The sequence below is a fragment of the Aspergillus pseudotamarii genome, assembly GCF_009193445.1.
Source record: "Aspergillus pseudotamarii strain CBS 117625 unplaced genomic scaffold BDV38scaffold_6, whole genome shotgun sequence".
Classification (NCBI taxonomy): Eukaryota; Fungi; Ascomycota; class Eurotiomycetes; order Eurotiales; family Aspergillaceae; genus Aspergillus; species Aspergillus pseudotamarii.
The window spans coordinates 660,654-677,829 of NW_022475020.1; the positions used below are offsets into that span (position 1 = coordinate 660,654).

At 50.3% G+C, this 17,176-nt stretch overlaps 7 protein-coding genes across 7 annotated transcripts; 4 read left to right on the top strand and 3 right to left on the bottom strand.

Moving 5' to 3' along the window:
* Positions 1-227: 227 nt before the first annotated feature.
* BDV38DRAFT_278775 (lanthionine synthetase C family protein) lies at positions 228-2,005 on the top strand (the record flags this gene model as incomplete). Its single annotated transcript, XM_032058828.1, has 4 exons — positions 228-405; positions 516-1,068; positions 1,127-1,140; positions 1,200-2,005. The coding sequence occupies 4 exons, from the start codon at positions 228-230 to the stop codon at positions 2,003-2,005; spliced, it is 1,551 nt and encodes a 516-aa protein (XP_031918053.1).
* Positions 2,006-2,131: 126 nt separating this feature from the next.
* On the bottom strand, positions 2,132-3,189 carry BDV38DRAFT_176868 (uncharacterized protein). The gene has a single exon (XM_032052012.1). The coding sequence runs from the start codon at positions 3,058-3,060 to the stop codon at positions 2,257-2,259; it is 804 nt and encodes a 267-aa protein (XP_031918054.1). The 5' UTR covers positions 3,061-3,189; the 3' UTR covers positions 2,132-2,256.
* A 401-nt stretch (positions 3,190-3,590) lies between these two features.
* BDV38DRAFT_176897 (uncharacterized protein) lies at positions 3,591-7,196 on the top strand. Its single transcript, XM_032052013.1, has 2 exons — positions 3,591-3,875; positions 3,933-7,196. The coding sequence occupies exons 1-2, from the start codon at positions 3,686-3,688 to the stop codon at positions 6,467-6,469; spliced, it is 2,727 nt and encodes a 908-aa protein (XP_031918055.1). The 5' UTR covers positions 3,591-3,685; the 3' UTR covers positions 6,470-7,196.
* BDV38DRAFT_177050 (40S ribosomal protein eS26) lies at positions 6,775-8,002 on the bottom strand. Its single transcript, XM_032052015.1, has 5 exons — positions 7,980-8,002; positions 7,885-7,915; positions 7,568-7,695; positions 7,279-7,381; positions 6,775-7,186 (listed from the first exon to the last, which is right to left on the bottom strand). Exons 2-5 carry the CDS (start codon positions 7,905-7,907, stop codon positions 7,081-7,083), a joined length of 360 nt encoding a protein of 119 aa, XP_031918056.1. The 5' UTR covers positions 7,908-7,915; positions 7,980-8,002; the 3' UTR covers positions 6,775-7,080.
* A 378-nt stretch (positions 8,003-8,380) lies between these two features.
* On the top strand, positions 8,381-11,216 carry BDV38DRAFT_236813 (CBS and PB1 domain protein). Its single transcript, XM_032053508.1, has 4 exons — positions 8,381-8,863; positions 9,082-9,955; positions 10,015-10,109; positions 10,167-11,216. The coding sequence occupies exons 1-4, from the start codon at positions 8,645-8,647 to the stop codon at positions 10,977-10,979; spliced, it is 2,001 nt and encodes a 666-aa protein (XP_031918057.1). The 5' UTR covers positions 8,381-8,644; the 3' UTR covers positions 10,980-11,216.
* Positions 11,217-11,633: 417 nt separating this feature from the next.
* BDV38DRAFT_176902 (nuclear import receptor PSE1) lies at positions 11,634-15,502 on the top strand. The gene is made up of 6 exons (XM_032052014.1): positions 11,634-11,961; positions 12,085-12,307; positions 12,362-12,537; positions 12,599-13,030; positions 13,078-15,143; positions 15,195-15,502. The coding sequence occupies exons 1-6, from the start codon at positions 11,779-11,781 to the stop codon at positions 15,400-15,402; spliced, it is 3,288 nt and encodes a 1,095-aa protein (XP_031918058.1). The 5' UTR covers positions 11,634-11,778; the 3' UTR covers positions 15,403-15,502.
* A 99-nt stretch (positions 15,503-15,601) lies between these two features.
* On the bottom strand, positions 15,602-16,971 carry BDV38DRAFT_278781 (iron-containing alcohol dehydrogenase; the record flags this gene model as incomplete). Its single annotated transcript, XM_032058829.1, has 2 exons — positions 15,602-16,480; positions 16,630-16,971. The coding sequence occupies 2 exons, from the start codon at positions 16,969-16,971 to the stop codon at positions 15,602-15,604; spliced, it is 1,221 nt and encodes a 406-aa protein (XP_031918059.1).
* Between the last annotated feature and the right edge of the window lie 205 nt (positions 16,972-17,176).

The window sequence follows — 17,176 nt, forward strand, 5'->3', positions numbered from 1 at the left end:
TATATTTTGGACAGCTCACCGACCTATCACTGTCACTTAACATCAACGCGCATAAGAAGTCGTAAGGCATTAACAGCTGAAAGATTACCTGTGCAAAAGACTTATTTCACTCGCTGGACAATCTTTCCCATATTTGTAAACCAACCAAACTCACATACTAGTAGGCGAGTATTCTCGTACCCTAAACTTCTTTCCACAACTGGTTGAACAAACCACATGCCGCCATCATGAGTGCCCCTCAATATTATCCAAACACGCTGGAGCCACTCCAGATAAACAAAGAGAATTTGCAGGAGGCCCTCCATGAATTCCGTGAAGCTGTTGACCATGGAGCTCATTTGGTGCAACAAGGCTGCCCTCCTTCAGCGGAGTGGGGTAGTGCCGGCTTGTACTTGGGAGTAGCAGGTACTGTAGACTCCCCCATTCCAGAACCGACAACATCAAGCATATATACATAGGATGCCTTATAAGTCTCTACAGTATCAACGTTGCCTATCTAACTGACTGCATTTAAGGGACCGCTCTTGCATTCCTGCGGCTTGAGCGTCAAGCTTTATCCTTGACAGAGCCAGGCAAGGCTCCTATCGACTTCGGTAAACTAGCGAGGGAGCGAATAGTGTCGCATGGGCCGGACTTGCTTCTGAAACCAGGCTGGCTGTCGCCTTTGGGCTCGTTTTCCCCAGTAACAGGAGCTCTGATGCGTATCTTAGCAGCAGCTACAGATGGTAGTGTCATCTCTGATGCTGACATTACTTCTCTTGAAGATGCGGTCAAACTAGCAATACAAAATGGATCCATGGTACCTCAGGGAGATAAAATGATGGGAGGCGATGAACTTATTTACGGTCGACCTGGATTGCTGTGGTCCATCCTTAATCTCCGGGTCCTGCACTTCGATGAGGACACAAGGAAGCGCCTACAACCTGTTTTCAAAGCTCTACCTAACCTCGTGGACGTGATAGTTGATGCCGGGAGGCAAGGCCAGAAGGATTACATTAAAATGCACGGAGAGAAGGACGCGCTACCCTTGATGTGGTCGTGGAAAGAAGGCCGATTTTATTTAGGAGCGTGAGTGTCAACCCCCGAGAAAACCTACAAGATTCCGCATACTAACTGAGAGTTCAAGTGTTCATGGTATCGGTATGTCCATAGAGAAAAGCAAGTTTCCAGCAGGGCGTTTCCGAGCTAATACTTCGTAGCCGGTGTTCTTGCGATCATCCTTGCTTGTCATGCCGAGGAGGCCAATGGTGACGCTTCGCGCAAATATTTCCCTTGGATAGCGGGTACTATCACGGGTCTATGCAAGATATGTATTGCTAATAACGGACACCTCCCTACCCGCATTCCTCCATCTTCCCGCCATTCATCTCCACTTGTCCAGTTATGTCATGGTAGCCCTGGATTGTTGGTTCTTATGGCATGTGCAAGAAGAAGCTCGTTGGTCACTGAGTACTGGGTACCCGAATGGGATGAAGCCATTCAGTTAGCAGCTGAAAGCATCTGGAGAGAAGGGCTGCTATCTAAGGGTGGCAGTCTGTGCCATGGCATTGCTGGAAATGCACTGCCACTGTTACTGATGCACGACAGTTTCGAGTATGATGTTGAAATGATGCAGACAGCGAAGCGTAACTACATAAAGCGAACCGAGGCGATCGAGACTAAACACCTAGAAGACAATCTCTCAAGCGACTATTTTCTGTCTCGAGCGCTAACACTGCTATTGCATGCGCGGGAGACGCCGCCTTACAGCAACTTGCCTGAAAACATTTATCGTATGCCCGACCGCCCGTTCTCCCTGCATGAGGGACTATCGGGTACGGTTTGCGCGTGGGCCGACGCTTGTGTGGCAATCCAAGCGAGACTGCGGAAGATGGAGCTGGAGCTGGAGGGCGATGGGCCAGTCGTAGAGGCTACTTTGCGAAGAGACCCGACTTTCAAGGAACTAATGGACCGCCAGCTAGGGTTCCCAACAATCGCTCATCACAGACCGACAGGTCTGCCTTAAGTGAAGACTGGAACATGCAACCCGCCATTTGGTGAAAGGCCAACTGTGAAAGCAGATACTGTATGTTATATTTGTGTTCTTGGAACACTCAGTTGGATATTCATCTGTAGCTGAATGTTGCCACAGCCGAGATTGATATTTTCCACGAAAAGATGAAGCGAAGCAGTAGATCGTGTAACCGTATTCAACCGTAATATCGGCTCTATGTCCTCGTCATCGCCAAACTTACGGAGGGGACAAAAGAAACGGCCCTAAACAAGACTAAATCCCGACCGATACATAGGAGGTTGGCCTGGAACTTCTGTCCTAAATTCGACACGCTTCGGCACGAAGTTACCATGTGGTACCTCAACAGCCACCCTGAATCGACGCCAGCAATTGTCGTACCGGTGAGAAGAGTCACCACAGAAAGTACAGCGCGTGGGCGCTGATCGCACATGGGTTGTTTGCGCTCTCGGCTCCGGCTGACTGTGGCTTCTCATCCTCGTTTTGCGCTCTTGTTCCCGACGCATCTGCTGGGCAACATAGTGATTAATCTCCTCTTGACTGGGTTTTTTGCTGTGCTGCCGAACGGTTTCATTATGTCGTGGTGCCTTTTCATCTCGTTTCATCTGCTGAACAACGAATGCGTTTATTTCCTCCTGCGTAAGCTTTCGAGACGATGGTACATCAAGAGAAGAATGAGGCGTGCTTTTACTCCGCGAATGTTGGATATTTCGCTTCTTCCCCTTCATGACCTTTTCATGTCTCATAGCCAACTCTGAAAGCTCTTGGAACGTCATCTTGTCTGTTGGGTTTGAAGAGTCCAATCGACTATTACGAAGCATATCCGTCGCCCAGCTCTTCCATTCTGGTCGTGACCTCAGCTTGTTTAGAAATAGAATGTTAATTTGAGAGTCTGCGATCCGACATTCTTCGTTAACTTGAGTAAGACCTTCTCGCATTGCTTCAATGAGCTCGATGAGCTCGGCAACTGTATCTGATTTGGCGGAGTCGAGGTCCAGTATCTCGCTTATTTGATGTAGCATTCGAACGTTTCGCTGCCAGGTGTTCATTTTGGCCAATAGTAAACCAAGCCTGGGAGTATTGTTGGTGAAGCCTATTGAATATAAATTGGTTCGATGCTCAGATGAGAGAATCTTGTTCCTTATTTTTATTTTTCTGATAAGAGAAATGACGTCAGGGGAGATCCATACGCCCGGCGTAATCTATTTACAGATCTGGAGTGTTGATTGACGTAAATTACCGTACTGAGCGTTAATAGCAATACTCCGTACAACCCCTCCGTAGGTGGGTAGATACTACGCACTCCGTACTTGGCCTAAGGATCTTCTTATGACGGTTAAATTCTTCAAACAATAGTATACGTAGAAGTGTACTATGTAGACTTTCATATCTACATATTTTCGCTATCTTTGTTTGATCTAGTGGACCAAGAAGCTTATATGTTATGGCTTCTGCGCCCCATTACGAAAAAGTGGCAGTGCTAGGCCTTTCTTTGTGGGTGGTCATGGGGGCCGGGTTTTCTTGGCTTCCTGAAGCCATATGTGGTGCACCTGACAAGCTTTATATCGACATCTCTTTCGGGTTTTGACAGAGACATTTCTGGATATAAGATCCTATTGTTGCGATGCTGTCTTAGCCTAAGCTTAGCATTATCACTCAGCAAGCGGTAAGAAGATGGATCTTGTACCCCCATCTTACCAGTCCGCAACGACCAGAGATGCGTGGTCCTTTATTGCTACATATATCCCATCTAGCGACCTATGCGCTGCTACATTAGTCTGTCGGAAATGGCACACACTTTTTATGCCGTTCTTGTGGGGTGATCCTGCATCCCATTTTGGGACTGATAATGATGCCGTTTATGGTAATCCCACTGGACACACCTTTCGTGATCTGAGCTGACAAGATACCTGCATTGTAGTCGCCTTAACAAGGTTTAGGAGAACCCTAGTGTATGCCAGGTTGGAGGTGCGGATGCTAACACATACACTTCATCTTCCTCCCGCTCTTTCAGAAATATACGGAGGTCCGCGACCGGAATGGCTGAGGGAGATTCTCGAATATTTACCATGCCTTCAGTCTCTGATTGTCTCTAAATTGCCCTTCTTTGACCATAATTCTATGATAGCCTTAAGAAATAATACGAACCAAGAACAGGTCAACGAGGCAGTCCCTCATTCATACAACGTTCGTCTGTTGTTGGCGGACCACGAACCTAATACAACCTCTCAGGGGCTTGCAGAGGCTCTATTGCGTTTTCAGGAACTTATATATCTTGATCTGTCATATACCACTCCAGCTCGAGACTGTAGTGTTCTATCTGCTTTATCTCAATTGGAGCATCTGCAGGTCTTGAAACTACGCGGCACTGGGTTAAGAGATAGCGACGCGGAGTTCTTAGCCAATGCTATTGGCCTGAGAGTTCGCTACTTAGACTTGCGGGATAATAGGCTCACTGATATGGCCGTGCGGTCTTTACTACAAGCTTCTTTCCTATCACCAGGTAATCCTGCAGTCAGTCATGGTCCAGTGGTGGGAACGATAGCTCCAGGACCTTTCACTCCAGCAACATCACCACCGACTGATTCGAAATGGCTCAGCTGTCCTACATTAGATGAGCAGTTTATGAAAGCGTTAACACAGCCCTTGACGGGTCGTTCGTGGGTTGAGAGTGTACCGCATGCGGGCATTACACATTTATATATCGCAGATAACCGGATTACAGTCGAGGGTGTCGCAAGCCTTATAGCTTCATACCGACTTCACACTCTTGATGTAGGAACTGTTGATACCGCCGAGTCTATTCGGGATACGCGTGTTATATCTTCATACCACAAAGACCCCCGAAAACTTCCTGGCGCTGAGAAATTGATACCAATTCTGGGTTCTGCCGCAAAAGAGAACCTAACATACTTACGTGCTCACCATGCAGTTTGCACCGCCGATGCCCCTTGGAAAGACTCCGTGTCATCGGATGGATTTGTAGCTGAACTTCCGGCTGAAAGTGAAGATCAAACCCCGGAGCTAGACGCCGCGAACGTGATCCATGAGCTCCCCGCAGAGGAAGCTCCCATTTTTGAGCTTGCAGGGTCACCAGTACCAGAGGCATGGAGAACAGACCTTCAACGTTCCGGAAATGGTACACAGGCGCCTATCCGTGAAGATGAGCCATTGCCCATACGAAGACGAGGCTCTGTTTTTGCCCCTGAGGTGGTTGAGACTCCCCACATCAGGACAGATGGTGATGCTACACATATTACCATTAGTCCGCTCCATCCAGCCCAGGCTCAAGAAGGCTTAATCCCGACCGAGTCGGAGTTCAATGAGAACTCGGAGACGCCTGGTACGATTCCAAGATGTGCATCTCCAGTAATGATGGATGACCCCAAAACCCAGAAAATCCAAGAACTGGTGTCAAAAAGACCAAAGAATTTCGTACTGCCTCGAAAAGATAACAAGGAGAACGGTTTTCCTTATCTGCATCCTTCTTTTGTCCCCCATCTTGAGACACTAGTCTTGACTGATGTTCCGTCCCATGTTCCCGCAAACTCCCCAATCTTGAGGTCTCTAATCCGCTTTATAACAGCCTGCTCAGATGAGGCGTTGCTGGCAACGCTTCAAGCAGGATCAGACTATTCGCTTCCTCCTGGTCGAGCTCGAGCCAAAGCTGAGCAAGAACGATCTCGGTCTCTGTTTGCCCTGCGGCGCTTGGTACTTGAAGTGACTCCTGTTGAGAGAACAACGGCTAAATTAACTGCGTGGAAACCAATGAGCTACCAACAAGGGGCGCCAAAATCAAGCACTGGGGATCGAGACTTAGAAAAACTGTGGGCAGCAGCAGCGGACGACTTCAGTTTCTTTGGAGAGGACGAATGTGGGGTCCCGAATCATGACCCGGGGAGGTACTTTCCAATGGCTGCTCTCAACGAGAAAGTCACTTTGATCCCGGAAGATGACGATTCTGGCAACTCAGGGAATTCAACGCCGGTTACATCTGCGCAGAAGTTGCACCGTCCGGATTTCCCCTCCTCTTCTGGCAGCTATTCTCGTCCCTCTTTCAACAACTCTGGACTAGCGCGGAATGACGGCAGCGTGGTTTCGCCTCAAACCGATGCTCCTGAGGTTGACCTCGTCACTGAATTGGCCGCTTTTAGGCGTTTAAAGAAAGCTGAATATGAAGACCTGTTGCGCACGGACCGGAAGAGAAGGAGTACGGTAGGCACTACGTCTTCGCTCCTCTCTCCGTCGGGGTCGTTATCATCATTCGGGCCACTGTCGCCTTCTCCAAGCCTATCTACTCTGACAGCAGTCTCGGCACCTCAATTGGCCATGTCGCATTACGTGGAAGGGTATTGGAAAGGTGAAGTGAAAATTGTCCGAAACCCCGCACCCAAAGGGCGGAGCGGAGTGGTTGATATGTATGGGAATTACTTCGAGAAAGGATACCTATATCCCTGAGCCTTGTGAGCATATGCATCGCTTGGAAGTTGCTGTTAGACCGCAGACGTGTATTCACTCAGTTCTGTATTATGTCAAGAAGTTAGATACCCCGAAACAAAACTCTAGCCGTGAGAGTCATGGTGATGCATTTATAGAGGGATCTCCACAGGTAACCTGACATAAGTATAATGGGACTGTAGTGGGGCTAAGGTAGTGCAACTACAAATAGAGGCCACTAGAGCGTTTTACAATGGAAGCGGAATCGTTTTGAGTATCTGATCATTTTCTCTTTCAGTCGTTATATGAGCTTGGATTCCCATTCGTCACCAAGTCAAAACGTCGACATACAATGGAATCATGAAAGCCCCTGGCCGAACCAACTAGGTGCATCCGGTTCCCGTCTCCACTGGGCTATGTTCGTTTACCTTTTGTGAACAGTAAATGTTTAGATTTTGTTTTGTTTTATTTGCGTCTCCTGCCCACGGGCAACCCGTAATGCAAGCCTTCGACCCCAAAACTGAAACCCATTCATTCCATTTGAACCGAGTAAGAAAGTCTGTTCAGTAAAGAAACAAGAAAAGAAACAAGCCTTTTAAACTAATCCCATTTTTCTCTTCTGTTTCCCTTCCTTACATAGCCTTAGCGGCCTGAGGGGGGTTCAGCTTCTTGCCGTCCTTGTTGTACCTGATGCGAGGAGGGGGGGCACGGTTGCGACGACCTTCCCGGGAACGGACACTGTAATAGGAATATCCGTCAGCTAAGTTCAATTTCCCCAGTAGTGCACAAAATTCGCCAAAGTATATCACAAGTCGGGGATGTATGCGTACCGAACAATCTTGCCGTGGATAGCGCAGGAGACGCAGTACTGCAGCTTGAGGTACATCTTGGGGACGGCATAGTCGGTGAAGACGGAGGCGTCAGAGATATCACCTATACAGTAAGAATCGTCGAGTCAGCCCCAGTTGCGGTTGCAAATCGTATCCCATCAATTCGTGCGTGCTGTTGCCCTCTTCTTTCACAGTCCCTTCTCCAATTCCATATCTCGATTCCAGCTCTTCTGAACAACAGTGCGCGGCGAATGTGGGGTTTAATTGCGGGTATCAGGTTCGAACATACGGATGGCAGCGGACTCAACCATGTTGCGGATAGTGAATCTCTTGATGGCCTTGTCCTTGGGGACGCAGCGAGCGCAGTTGGAGCAGCGCACGGGCTTAGTGTGGCCGCGGCCGTTCTTGTTACGACCGCTGTAGAACTGTCAGTTTCGATGATTCCTGAATTTGCCTCTTTCCGTTTTCCGTTCTTTTAACAAAAAAACACTCGTCGGTAGCCGGGTTCCCACGGCCATGTAGAATTTACCGGAACCGTAGGCGTCATATCAAAAGGTACGCATGGAATGAAATCGGACGGGTATAGGAGATAGGGTCGGTCCTTACTTGTTCGCCCTCTTCTTGACCATCTTGACGGCTTTTCTCTAGAACTATGGGTCAGAGAATGAAGAGTCAGGGGTAAGGGGGAGGTTGTCGCGTACTTGGCTTGTCGGGTTTGGTTGTCGTGAAGCACCGGAAGACTCGTGATGAGGTTGTGCGAGGCCAGTCATGTGCAAAAGCCCTATGCCCTTAAGCGAGGCCTAGTCACGGGATGTGTCAGTGCCTGAGGCGGAGCGCAGAGGGCCTTTTCTGCCTGAGGCAAGCTAAAAACCATTCCGCCCGCGGGAGTGGCCTGAGGCGCCCAGACAGGGATGAGGGACATATGATGTGTTCACGTGCCGATCCTCCCGTCTTACTTGGAGCCGAGAATCTTACGATACGCCAATACGGGTACTTTGTTTACTTTACCCGTTCATCATAACAGGGCAATCGTCCCATTTCTGTCATAAACTAACAGCTAATAGTTCGTCCACCCGACTGAGTCTAAACCCACTCGAGACCCCCTGTCTGCCCGTAACTTTCTCGTTGGCCCTCAATTTATTGTGTCTCTCTTCCCTCTCTTCCCTTACTTTGACTTGTGCTGGTCTATCGTGAACCTGAGTATTGAGGGTACTTAGTACTAGTACATATTACTACATACATACATACACACCTGTCTCCGCTCTCCTTTCCTCCCCAATTCCCTTCATCCCCTTTACCCTCTCCCCTCACACCCACTGACCACCCACATTGCGTAACCGTACCTGCAGTACTGTTGGTTGACAACATGTCGGCCACTGGAACGTACAGGGGAACTACTACTGGCCACAAGACTGTGGGCAGAGGTAGGTTGCCCGACTTCGATAGTCCGGCATCCCACATTCCGCGTCCTCGGCCTGAGACCGCTTCTTCCACTCCCAATCCTCACACACCCTCCAGCGACATTGGAAGTTCAACCATGAGTGCTGCAAGCAGACAAAGACAGAATCAGTCGAAGCGAGATGAGGTATGGTCCTTTTCCCTTAGCTACGTTATGTGCCGCTTTATAGCTATAATGGGTGCTTTGAAGTTTTAAGCACGTCGTTTGTATCCCATCTCTGTTGACCGATTTTTTTTTCTGCCTCTCGCGCCTATTCCCCTCTTTTCTCCAAACCACCCCATTGTAATCTGAAATACTGCAAATGGTTATGCAACTCTCTACTCCTATTCTAATACCCAAATCAGGCTATCCGCCGAAAGATGGAGGCAGACCTCAACAAGAAGAAGCAAGCCCCGACAAGGGCGCATCGCTCTCGGAAAGCTCCGCCAGGAACCGTTCTCGCCCTGAAACCTAGTCAAGCTCTTCAGATTAAGCCTAACATGACCATTGCGGAGGCCGCTCAATTGATGGCAGCGAAGCGGGAGGATTGTGTTTTGGTTACCGACGATGATGATCGCATTGCCGGAATTTTCACTGCTAAGGATCTCGCGTTTCGTGTGGTGGGTGCTGGCCAGAAAGCTCGAGATATTACTGTCGCCGAAATCATGACCAAGAACCCTTTGTGCGCGAGAACCGATACCAGTGCTACCGATGCACTCGACCTCATGGTTAGGAAGGGCTTCAGACATTTGCCAGTTATGGATGAGAACCAGGATATTTCTGGTGTTCTCGATATCACTAAGTGCTTCTACGATGCGATGGAGAAGTTGGAGCGCGCATACAGTTCGTCCCGCAAGTTATACGATGCGCTGGAAGGTGTTCAGACGGAACTCGGCTCCAGCCAGCCTCAGCAGATCATCCAGTATGTCGAAGCCTTGCGTTCGAAGATGTCTGGTCCGACTCTTGAGACTGTCCTTGATGGTATGCCGCCTGTTACAGTCTCCGTTCGCACATCTGTGAAGGAAGCCGCTGCTATGATGAAGGAACACCACACGACCGCCCTTCTAGTACAGGATCAGGGCTCGATCACCGGTATCTTCACCAGCAAAGATATCGTACTGCGTGTCATCGCTCCTGGTCTTGATCCGTCGACATGTAGTGTGGTTCGCGTCATGACACCTCACCCTGATTTTGCGCCCGCCGATATGAGTATTCAAGCCGCGCTACGGAAGATGCATGGTTAGTTATAGCCCATGGAGTTTCCTAATATACAGCCACTAACCTTTAAATTTTGACAGACGGCCACTACCTGAATTTGCCAGTTATGAATGAGACGGGCGAGATTGTTGGAATGGTCGATGTGCTGAAACTCACATATGCCACTTTAGAACAGGTTAGTAAATAACTTTGCACCCCCAATAGTTGCAAGAGTACCTAATTGTATTTCAAGATCAATTCGATGTCGACGCATGATGACGAAGGCCCGGCATGGAACAAGTTCTGGCTGTCTATGGACCATGAATCCGACTCGATGGTGTCTGGTAGCCAACAGCCCAATCATCGGTCAGTACTCAGTCCTGAGTCTCCGAAGGCTAGTTATGACGCCAGAGACAGTGTGCTTCCTAACGAGTCGGCTTCTCACCATGGCGGCGATGAGCACTCCGAATACATTGATCACCATCATCATGGCGAACATGTTCCGTTCCCCTTCAAGTTCAAGGCACCAAGCGGCCGGGTTCACCGTGTTAACATTCTCCCCTCTGCTGGCATTGCTGATCTAGTTGCTCAAGTCACGGCCAAGCTAGGATCTGAGGCGGAGGCCGTCGGTGGTGCGGCAACCTGCGAGGAGGGTAAACTTAGCAACACAGGCTATGCTTTGAGCTATTTGGATAATGAGGGAGACACTGTCTCGATCACTACTGATCAGGACCTTGCGGATGCAGTTACTTTGGCACGCCAATCGCGTCGGGACAAGGTGGATCTCTTTGTTCATGACCCGACGCAGCCTCCAATTCCTGCTACTCTCGAACCCCAACCCGCACCTGTCAAGCCTGTGGAGGAGAGGGTCTCCCCAGTACCCGAGGATCAGTTGTCGGAGGAGCCATATGCGTCTAAGCCCCGGTCTCAGACTTTCTCGTCACATCACCCAGAAGAGCAGTTCATTGCTGGTGTACCTAACGAGTTACTCCTTCCTGGTGCAATTGTCACACTGGCCGCTGTCATTGCAGGTGTTTTCGTCCTGAGCCGGGCCACTTCCCGGTAATACGAGTCTAGCGCGCATTGTTTGATACGGTTGAATTGGTGGTATTGTTGTATTTAGTTCTTTTGTCTTTTCGTCAGTGTAACCCGAGAGCGCTGTTTCTCCGCTTTTTTTTGGCCATCGTTTAGCTGTTGTCTGCATTAATTTCTGATATTGACTGTTCGGATACCGCTGCTGTTATTAGTGAAAGCATAGTGTGATTTACAGCGCATAGAAAAGATTCGGTTTTTTTTTGTTTCAGTTCTTTCACCGGCCTAATATATTCGAAGGGATCTAGTGCTACTCTAGATCGGTAGAGCACGATGTTTGCAATCCTACTGGTTGCTAGTCCATAGATTGGATGCTGACAAGTTGGAGTGGTCGGTTCTGCAGTGATGCCTTGATGCCTGGAATTGCCCTGTTTGGGTCTAGCGCGGAGTTGCCTCGAATCGCTGGAATTTTTTGGGTTGGACTTTTGGTTGCTCAGTTCCCTCATCCCACATCCATTATTCGCTCCCTCGCGAACCTCTAATTCTCCCCTTCAGTTCATCTGCAGCTCTGGACCCAGCTGGGATGCTGAGCCTGCGTTTGAACTGTGTGTTTTCTTGAGAGATAATCCACTTACTGATCTCCTTGAGTACGGGTCTTTTGACACTACTTCCCCCTCTATATCCCCCCCCACCAAAACAATTCCAGAAAAATCCTATCTAACCGCTACCCCACTCGCCGTCTGGGTTCAGCACTGAGCCTGCATTTGAACATCTTCCTGGATCGCCACTTCGTTTGTTCCGTTCGGTTGGACCCTTCAGCTTAAGCAGACGAGATGTCTTTGCTACCCCCCGAGGTCCACTCCGCGCTCTCCCAGCTGCTGCGCGCGTTGACCACCCCGGACAACACAGTCCGTACGCAGGCGGAAGAACAGTTGAATAATGATTGGATTCAAGGTCGTCCGGATGTCCTTTTGATGGGCTTAGCGGAGCAAATTCAAGGCGCAGAGGAACTAGTAGTAAGTGCCTCGACTCGGAATACAAGGGGGAAGGTCGCATGAAAGCGCCGAGACGGATCACCTTGCTCCATGGCCTTCTCCTCCACAATCGGTCCTCATCCTCATTCTTATTGATTACCACAGACACGTACATTCGCCGCGGTACTGTTCAGGAGAATATCCACCAAGACTCGGAAAGACCCTGTCACAAATGAAGCCAAAGAGCTCTTCTCAACACTTACTGGAGAGCAACGTCTGGTCATTCGACAGAAGCTGGTTACCTGTTTGACGACTGAGACTGTGACGGATGTCCGGAAGAAGATCGGCGACGCAGTGGCTGAGATTGCGAGACAGTACACGGATAACGGTATGCAGCCTGGACGACCTGGGAAATCCTAGGATTGACGAGTGACTTTTCTAGGTGACCAATGGCCTGAGCTTCTTGGGGTTCTTTTCCAGGCCAGCCAATCCCCCGATGCTGGCTTGCGTGAGGCCGCTTTCCGCATTTTCTCGACTACCCCGGGAATCATTGAGAAGCCCCACGAAGACGCCGTTCAGGGTGTGTTCGGCAAAGGTTTCAAGGATGACGTTGTCTCTGTACGTTTACTCCTCAGCATCGCCTGGTGGAATTGCAGTTTTTCTGACCGTCTGTTTGTAGGTGCGCATTGCTGCGATGGAGGCTTTCGCTTCCTTCTTCCGCTCGATTTCGAAGAAATCCCAGCCCAAGTTTTTCCAGCTCGTGCCAGACCTCCTCAACGTTTTGCCTCCGCTGAAGGAATCTTCCGAGAGCGACGAGCTTTCTGCGGGATTCCTGGCCCTCATTGAGCTGGCTGAGATCTCTCCCAAGATGTTCAAGAGCGTGTTCAACAATCTGGTGAAGTTCAGTATCAGCGTGATTGCCGATAAGGACCTTAGTGACCAGGTTCGCCAAAACGCCTTGGAACTGATGGCCACATTTGCAGACTACTCTCCCAACATGTGCAAGAAGGACCCTGAATTTGCACAGGAGATGGTGACCCAGTGTCTGAGCCTCATGACTGACATCGGTATCGATGATGATGATGCTTCCGAATGGAACGCATCTGAGGATGTAAGTTGTCCATGTTCACTGTGTACCACATATTCTGACCTGTCTAGCTTGATCTGGAGGAGAGCGACCTCAACCATGTGGCTGGAGAACAGTGCATGGACCGTCTGGCAAACAAACTCGGTGGACAGGTCGTTCTTCCCGCTACCTTCTCCTGGGTACCCCGGATGATGTCTTCGTCAGCCTGGCGTGATCGCCACGCGGCCCTTATGGCTATCTCCGCTATCTCGGAAGGCTGCCGCGACCTGATGGTTGGTGAATTGGACCAGGTGTTAGCACTGGTCGTTCCCGCTCTCCAGGACCCCCACCCTCGTGTCCGCTATGCAGGCTGCAATGCCTTGGGTCAGATGAGCACTGACTTTGCCGGCACGATGCAAGAGAAGTACCACGCGATTGTTCTTAACAACATCATCCCAGTGTTGAACAGTACCGAGCCTCGCGTCCAGGCTCACGCTGCCGCGGCTCTGGTCAACTTTTGCGAAGAGGCTGAGAGGAAGATCCTCGAGCCCTACCTTGCCGAGCTTTTGCGCCACCTTCTGCTGCTCCTGCGCAGCGACAAGCGCTACGTCCAGGAACAGGCTCTTTCCACTATCGCTACGATTGCCGATTCTGCTGAGAATGCTTTCGATCAATATTATGATACCCTGATGCCTTTGCTCTTTAACGTATTGAAGGAGGAGCAGTCCAAGGAATACCGTCTTCTGCGTGCTAAGGCTATGGAATGTGCCACCCTAATTGCGCTGGCCGTTGGTAAGGAAAAGATGGGACAGGACGCTCTAAACCTAGTTCAGTTGCTGGGAAACATTCAACAAAACATCGTCGATGCGGACGACCCCCAGTCGCAGTATCTGCTCCACTGCTGGGGCCGCATGTGCCGTGTCTTGGGCCAGGACTTCGTTCCTTATCTCCCTGGTGTTATGCCCCCTCTCCTCTCCGTTGCAGCCGCCAAGGCGGACATTCAACTGCTAGACGATGAGGATCAGATTGACCAGGTTGAGCAGGATGAAGGGTGGGAGCTGGTGCCTTTGAAGGGCAAGATCATCGGCATCAAAACCAGCGCGCTGGAAGACAAGAACACCGCCATTGAATTAATCACCATCTATGCTCAGATTCTGGAGGCTGCCTTTGAGCCATACGTGCTGGAGACTATGGAGAAGATTGCTGTACCTGGCCTTGCTTTCTTCTTCCACGACCCAGTGCGAGTGTCCTCGGCTAAGTTGATTCCTCAGCTCTTGAACTCGTACAAGAAGGCCCACGGTGACCAATCCCCTGGGTTCGCACAGATGTGGAACAAGGTGGCTGAGAAGATCATCGAGGTGCTGAGCGCGGAGCCCACGGTTGATACCCTGGCAGAAATGTACCAGTGCTTCTATGAATCCGTGGAGGTTGTAGGCAAGAACTGCCTCACCCAGCAGCACCTGCAGACCTTCATCGAGTCGGCCAAATCGACGTTGGAGGACTACCAGGTCCGTGTCAAGGCTCGGCTGGAGGAGCGTGCTGAGGCCGAGGACGGCGAAGAGGAGAACCTGGAATATGAGTACGCAGTGGAAGATGACCAGAACCTGCTCAGCGATATGAACAAGGCCTTCCACACAATCTTCAAGAACCAAGGCACATCTTTCCTTCCCACGTGGGAAACTTTGATGCCGTTCTACGATGCGTTCATCACAAGCCAGGACCCGACACAACGCCAATGGGCTCTGTGCATTATGGATGATGTGCTGGAGTTCTGTGGGCCCGAGTCGTGGAAGTACAAGGATCACATTATGCAGCCATTGGCAGCAGGGTTGCAAGATCAGAACGCAGCCAACCGCCAAGCAGCCGCATACGGTGTGGGTGTTGCCGCGCAGAAAGGTGGCGCTGCCTGGAGCGATTTCGTTGCTGCCAGCCTTCCCAGTTTGTTCCAGGTAACACAGTTCAACCAGTCCCGGACAGAGGAACATGTGTTCGCCACCGAGAACGCATCCGCTAGTATTGCGAAGATCCTGCATTACAATGCAAGCAAGGTGCAGAACCCACAAGAGATTGTGGCCAACTGGATCACCACCCTGCCGATCACATTCGATGAGGAGGCCGCTCCATATGCCTATTCATTCCTGGCTCAGCTCATTGACCAGTAAGTTACTAATTTCATTCTTGCGTCGGATAGCGCTAACTAATCATGCAGGCAAAACCCCACTGTCATGTCCAACGCCGACAAGGTATTCGGATACATCGTCCAGGCTCTCGAGGCAGAGACCTTGCAAGGGCAGACAGCCGCCCGGGTGGCCAACTCGGCGAAGCAGTTGGTGGCTACCACCGGACTTAACGCAGATCAGATCCTGGCTGGTGTGAACCCGGACAACCAGGCGGCGGTGCGGAGTTATTTCCAGTAGATTGGGATAATTGCAGGGAATGTCTATGATATGGATTTTGTCGCTTTACTTTTTACGAGCCTATAGCGTCTACGGACTTTAGGGATGCCATTAAATGAGATTATTGCAGATACACACAATACGGTCTTTCCTCATCCATATATACAGGAACATCTTCTACATACATCTACAGTATATGTACCAATTACCAAGTAAACATCTACTCAACCACCATCTCCAGAATCTCCAATACCTGACTCTTCTCCGTCAACGGCACCGGATTCGTCTTACACCACCGATCATGCAAACTATTCTCAGCCAACTGATCCAGCTGATCCCGACCAACCCCGACATCCTGCAACGACCGAGGCATCCCCAACTCCCGAATCACCGCGTCCAACACATCCCCCAGATCCACCTTCGTCGCATCCAAGCCTCTCCTCTCCAAAACCTCCCCAACAACCTTCTGCCCCAAAAGAAACCCCTTCACCCTCTCCTGCCGCTCCCCGTTCGCCCCATGCCGCGCATTAAACGTACAAACCGCCGGCAACAGCACACAACTCGTCTCCCCATGCCCAACCCCCATCGGCCCCAACTGATGTCCAATCCCATGACTAGCCCCCAACTGCACACCCGCCGTACAAGCAGCCATAGCATCCACCGACCCCAACTGACACTGCAATCTCGCCTCCACATCCCCCGTATCAGCTCTACATCCCAACAACCCGGGCACCAAAAGCCCCAACGCATGCAACGCAAGCTGGTCCGTCTTCTCACTCGTATGCTGGACAGCAACGAACGTCTCAATGCAATGGTCTACCGCTCTGATCCCTGTGCTGAGCCAGATGGAATCCGGGGTCGTAGTCGTGAGCGCTGGGTCGAGGATTACGAGCTCCGGACCTTTAACGGGACTCTGGAAGGTATGTTTGCGCTGTGTGGTGTCGTCGGTTGCGCCCGCGAAGTTAGAATATTCGCCTGCGGAGAGGGTCGTCGGAATACTGATTATGGGAATGGTAGGGGGGTGGATCGTGGCTTGTTGGGATGGCGTGACGGGGAGTTTGGAGAGGTCGGCTTTCGTTTCGACGTTGTTGGATAGGGCCTTTGGGTTCCGTTAGCAATTGTTAATTCGTCATTTATTCATATAGGTATATAGTGATCGGATAATGACATCACAACCCTCCATATACTCTCGGATAAAAGTAACAAAAAAGAAAATAAATACATAGAGAAGGGAATATAATATCTTACCAGAGCAACAACCTTCGCTCCATCTGTTAGACTGCCCGCTCCAATCGTTAATATCAAATCTGCTCCGCTGTTTCTTGCTTCGTGCACGATTTCTAGAATCTCCGACCAATATGTATGGCTCCGCATTCCGATGCGGGTCCCTACTATCTTGTCTTTTCCAATGGTGGTGCTTAGTCGGTCCAGCACGTCTGTGTTTCGGGATAGAGAGCCTGAACAGATTATATAGACTCGTGAGGCGTGGAAGAGGTCGTTTATGTGTTTTGCGGCGGCGGTTTCGAAGGGGACGCCGTATGAGAGCAGCGGGCGGGGCCTGTCTACGAACGCAGTGCGAAGAGTTTCCATTTTCTTTTCTTTTCTTTTTCTTTTCTTTTCTTCTTTCTTTGTTTTCTTTTTGTGTTGGATGGGTTGGTATTTGGGTAGTTTTCTTATGGGGGTGTGTGGTGGTTAGAGTTGGTTTATATGGCGCCTGGAATGTGTATTTGTGCTATGAAGTCAGATCGATGTATTGCTGTGGAGGTGGTGGGGCAGGTGGGGGAGCGGAGCGGAG

Bases quoted from the DNA above. Each gene is read 5' to 3' on its own strand.
- BDV38DRAFT_176868 (XM_032052012.1), bottom strand. From the start codon at position 3,060: ATGAACACCTGGCAGCGAAACGTTCGAATGCTACATCAAATAAGCGAG.
- BDV38DRAFT_176897 (XM_032052013.1), top strand. From the start codon at position 3,686: ATGGATCTTGTACCCCCATCTTACCAGTCCGCAACGACCAGAGATGCG. The intron at 3,876-3,932 runs GTAATCCCACTG...CCTGCATTGTAG, and splicing joins TGATAATGATGCCGTTTATG to TCGCCTTAACAAGGTTTAGG.
- BDV38DRAFT_177050 (XM_032052015.1), bottom strand. From the start codon at position 7,907: ATGGTCAAGAAGAGGGCGAACAA. The intron at 7,696-7,884 runs GTAAGGACCGAC...ACAGTTCTACAG, and splicing joins GTCAAGAAGAGGGCGAACAA to CGGTCGTAACAAGAACGGCC. The intron at 7,382-7,567 runs GTATGTTCGAAC...CTTACTGTATAG, and splicing joins GGTTGAGTCCGCTGCCATCC to GTGATATCTCTGACGCCTCC.
- BDV38DRAFT_236813 (XM_032053508.1), top strand. From the start codon at position 8,645: ATGTCGGCCACTGGAACGTACAGGGGAACTACTACTGGCCACAAGACT. The intron at 9,956-10,014 runs GTTAGTTATAGC...AAATTTTGACAG, and splicing joins CGCGCTACGGAAGATGCATG to ACGGCCACTACCTGAATTTG. The intron at 10,110-10,166 runs GTTAGTAAATAA...TTGTATTTCAAG, and splicing joins CATATGCCACTTTAGAACAG to ATCAATTCGATGTCGACGCA.
- BDV38DRAFT_176902 (XM_032052014.1), top strand. From the start codon at position 11,779: ATGTCTTTGCTACCCCCCGAGGTCCACTCCGCGCTCTCCCAGCTGCTG. The intron at 12,538-12,598 runs GTACGTTTACTC...GTCTGTTTGTAG, and splicing joins TCAAGGATGACGTTGTCTCT to GTGCGCATTGCTGCGATGGA. The intron at 15,144-15,194 runs GTAAGTTACTAA...CTAATCATGCAG, and splicing joins CTGGCTCAGCTCATTGACCA to GCAAAACCCCACTGTCATGT.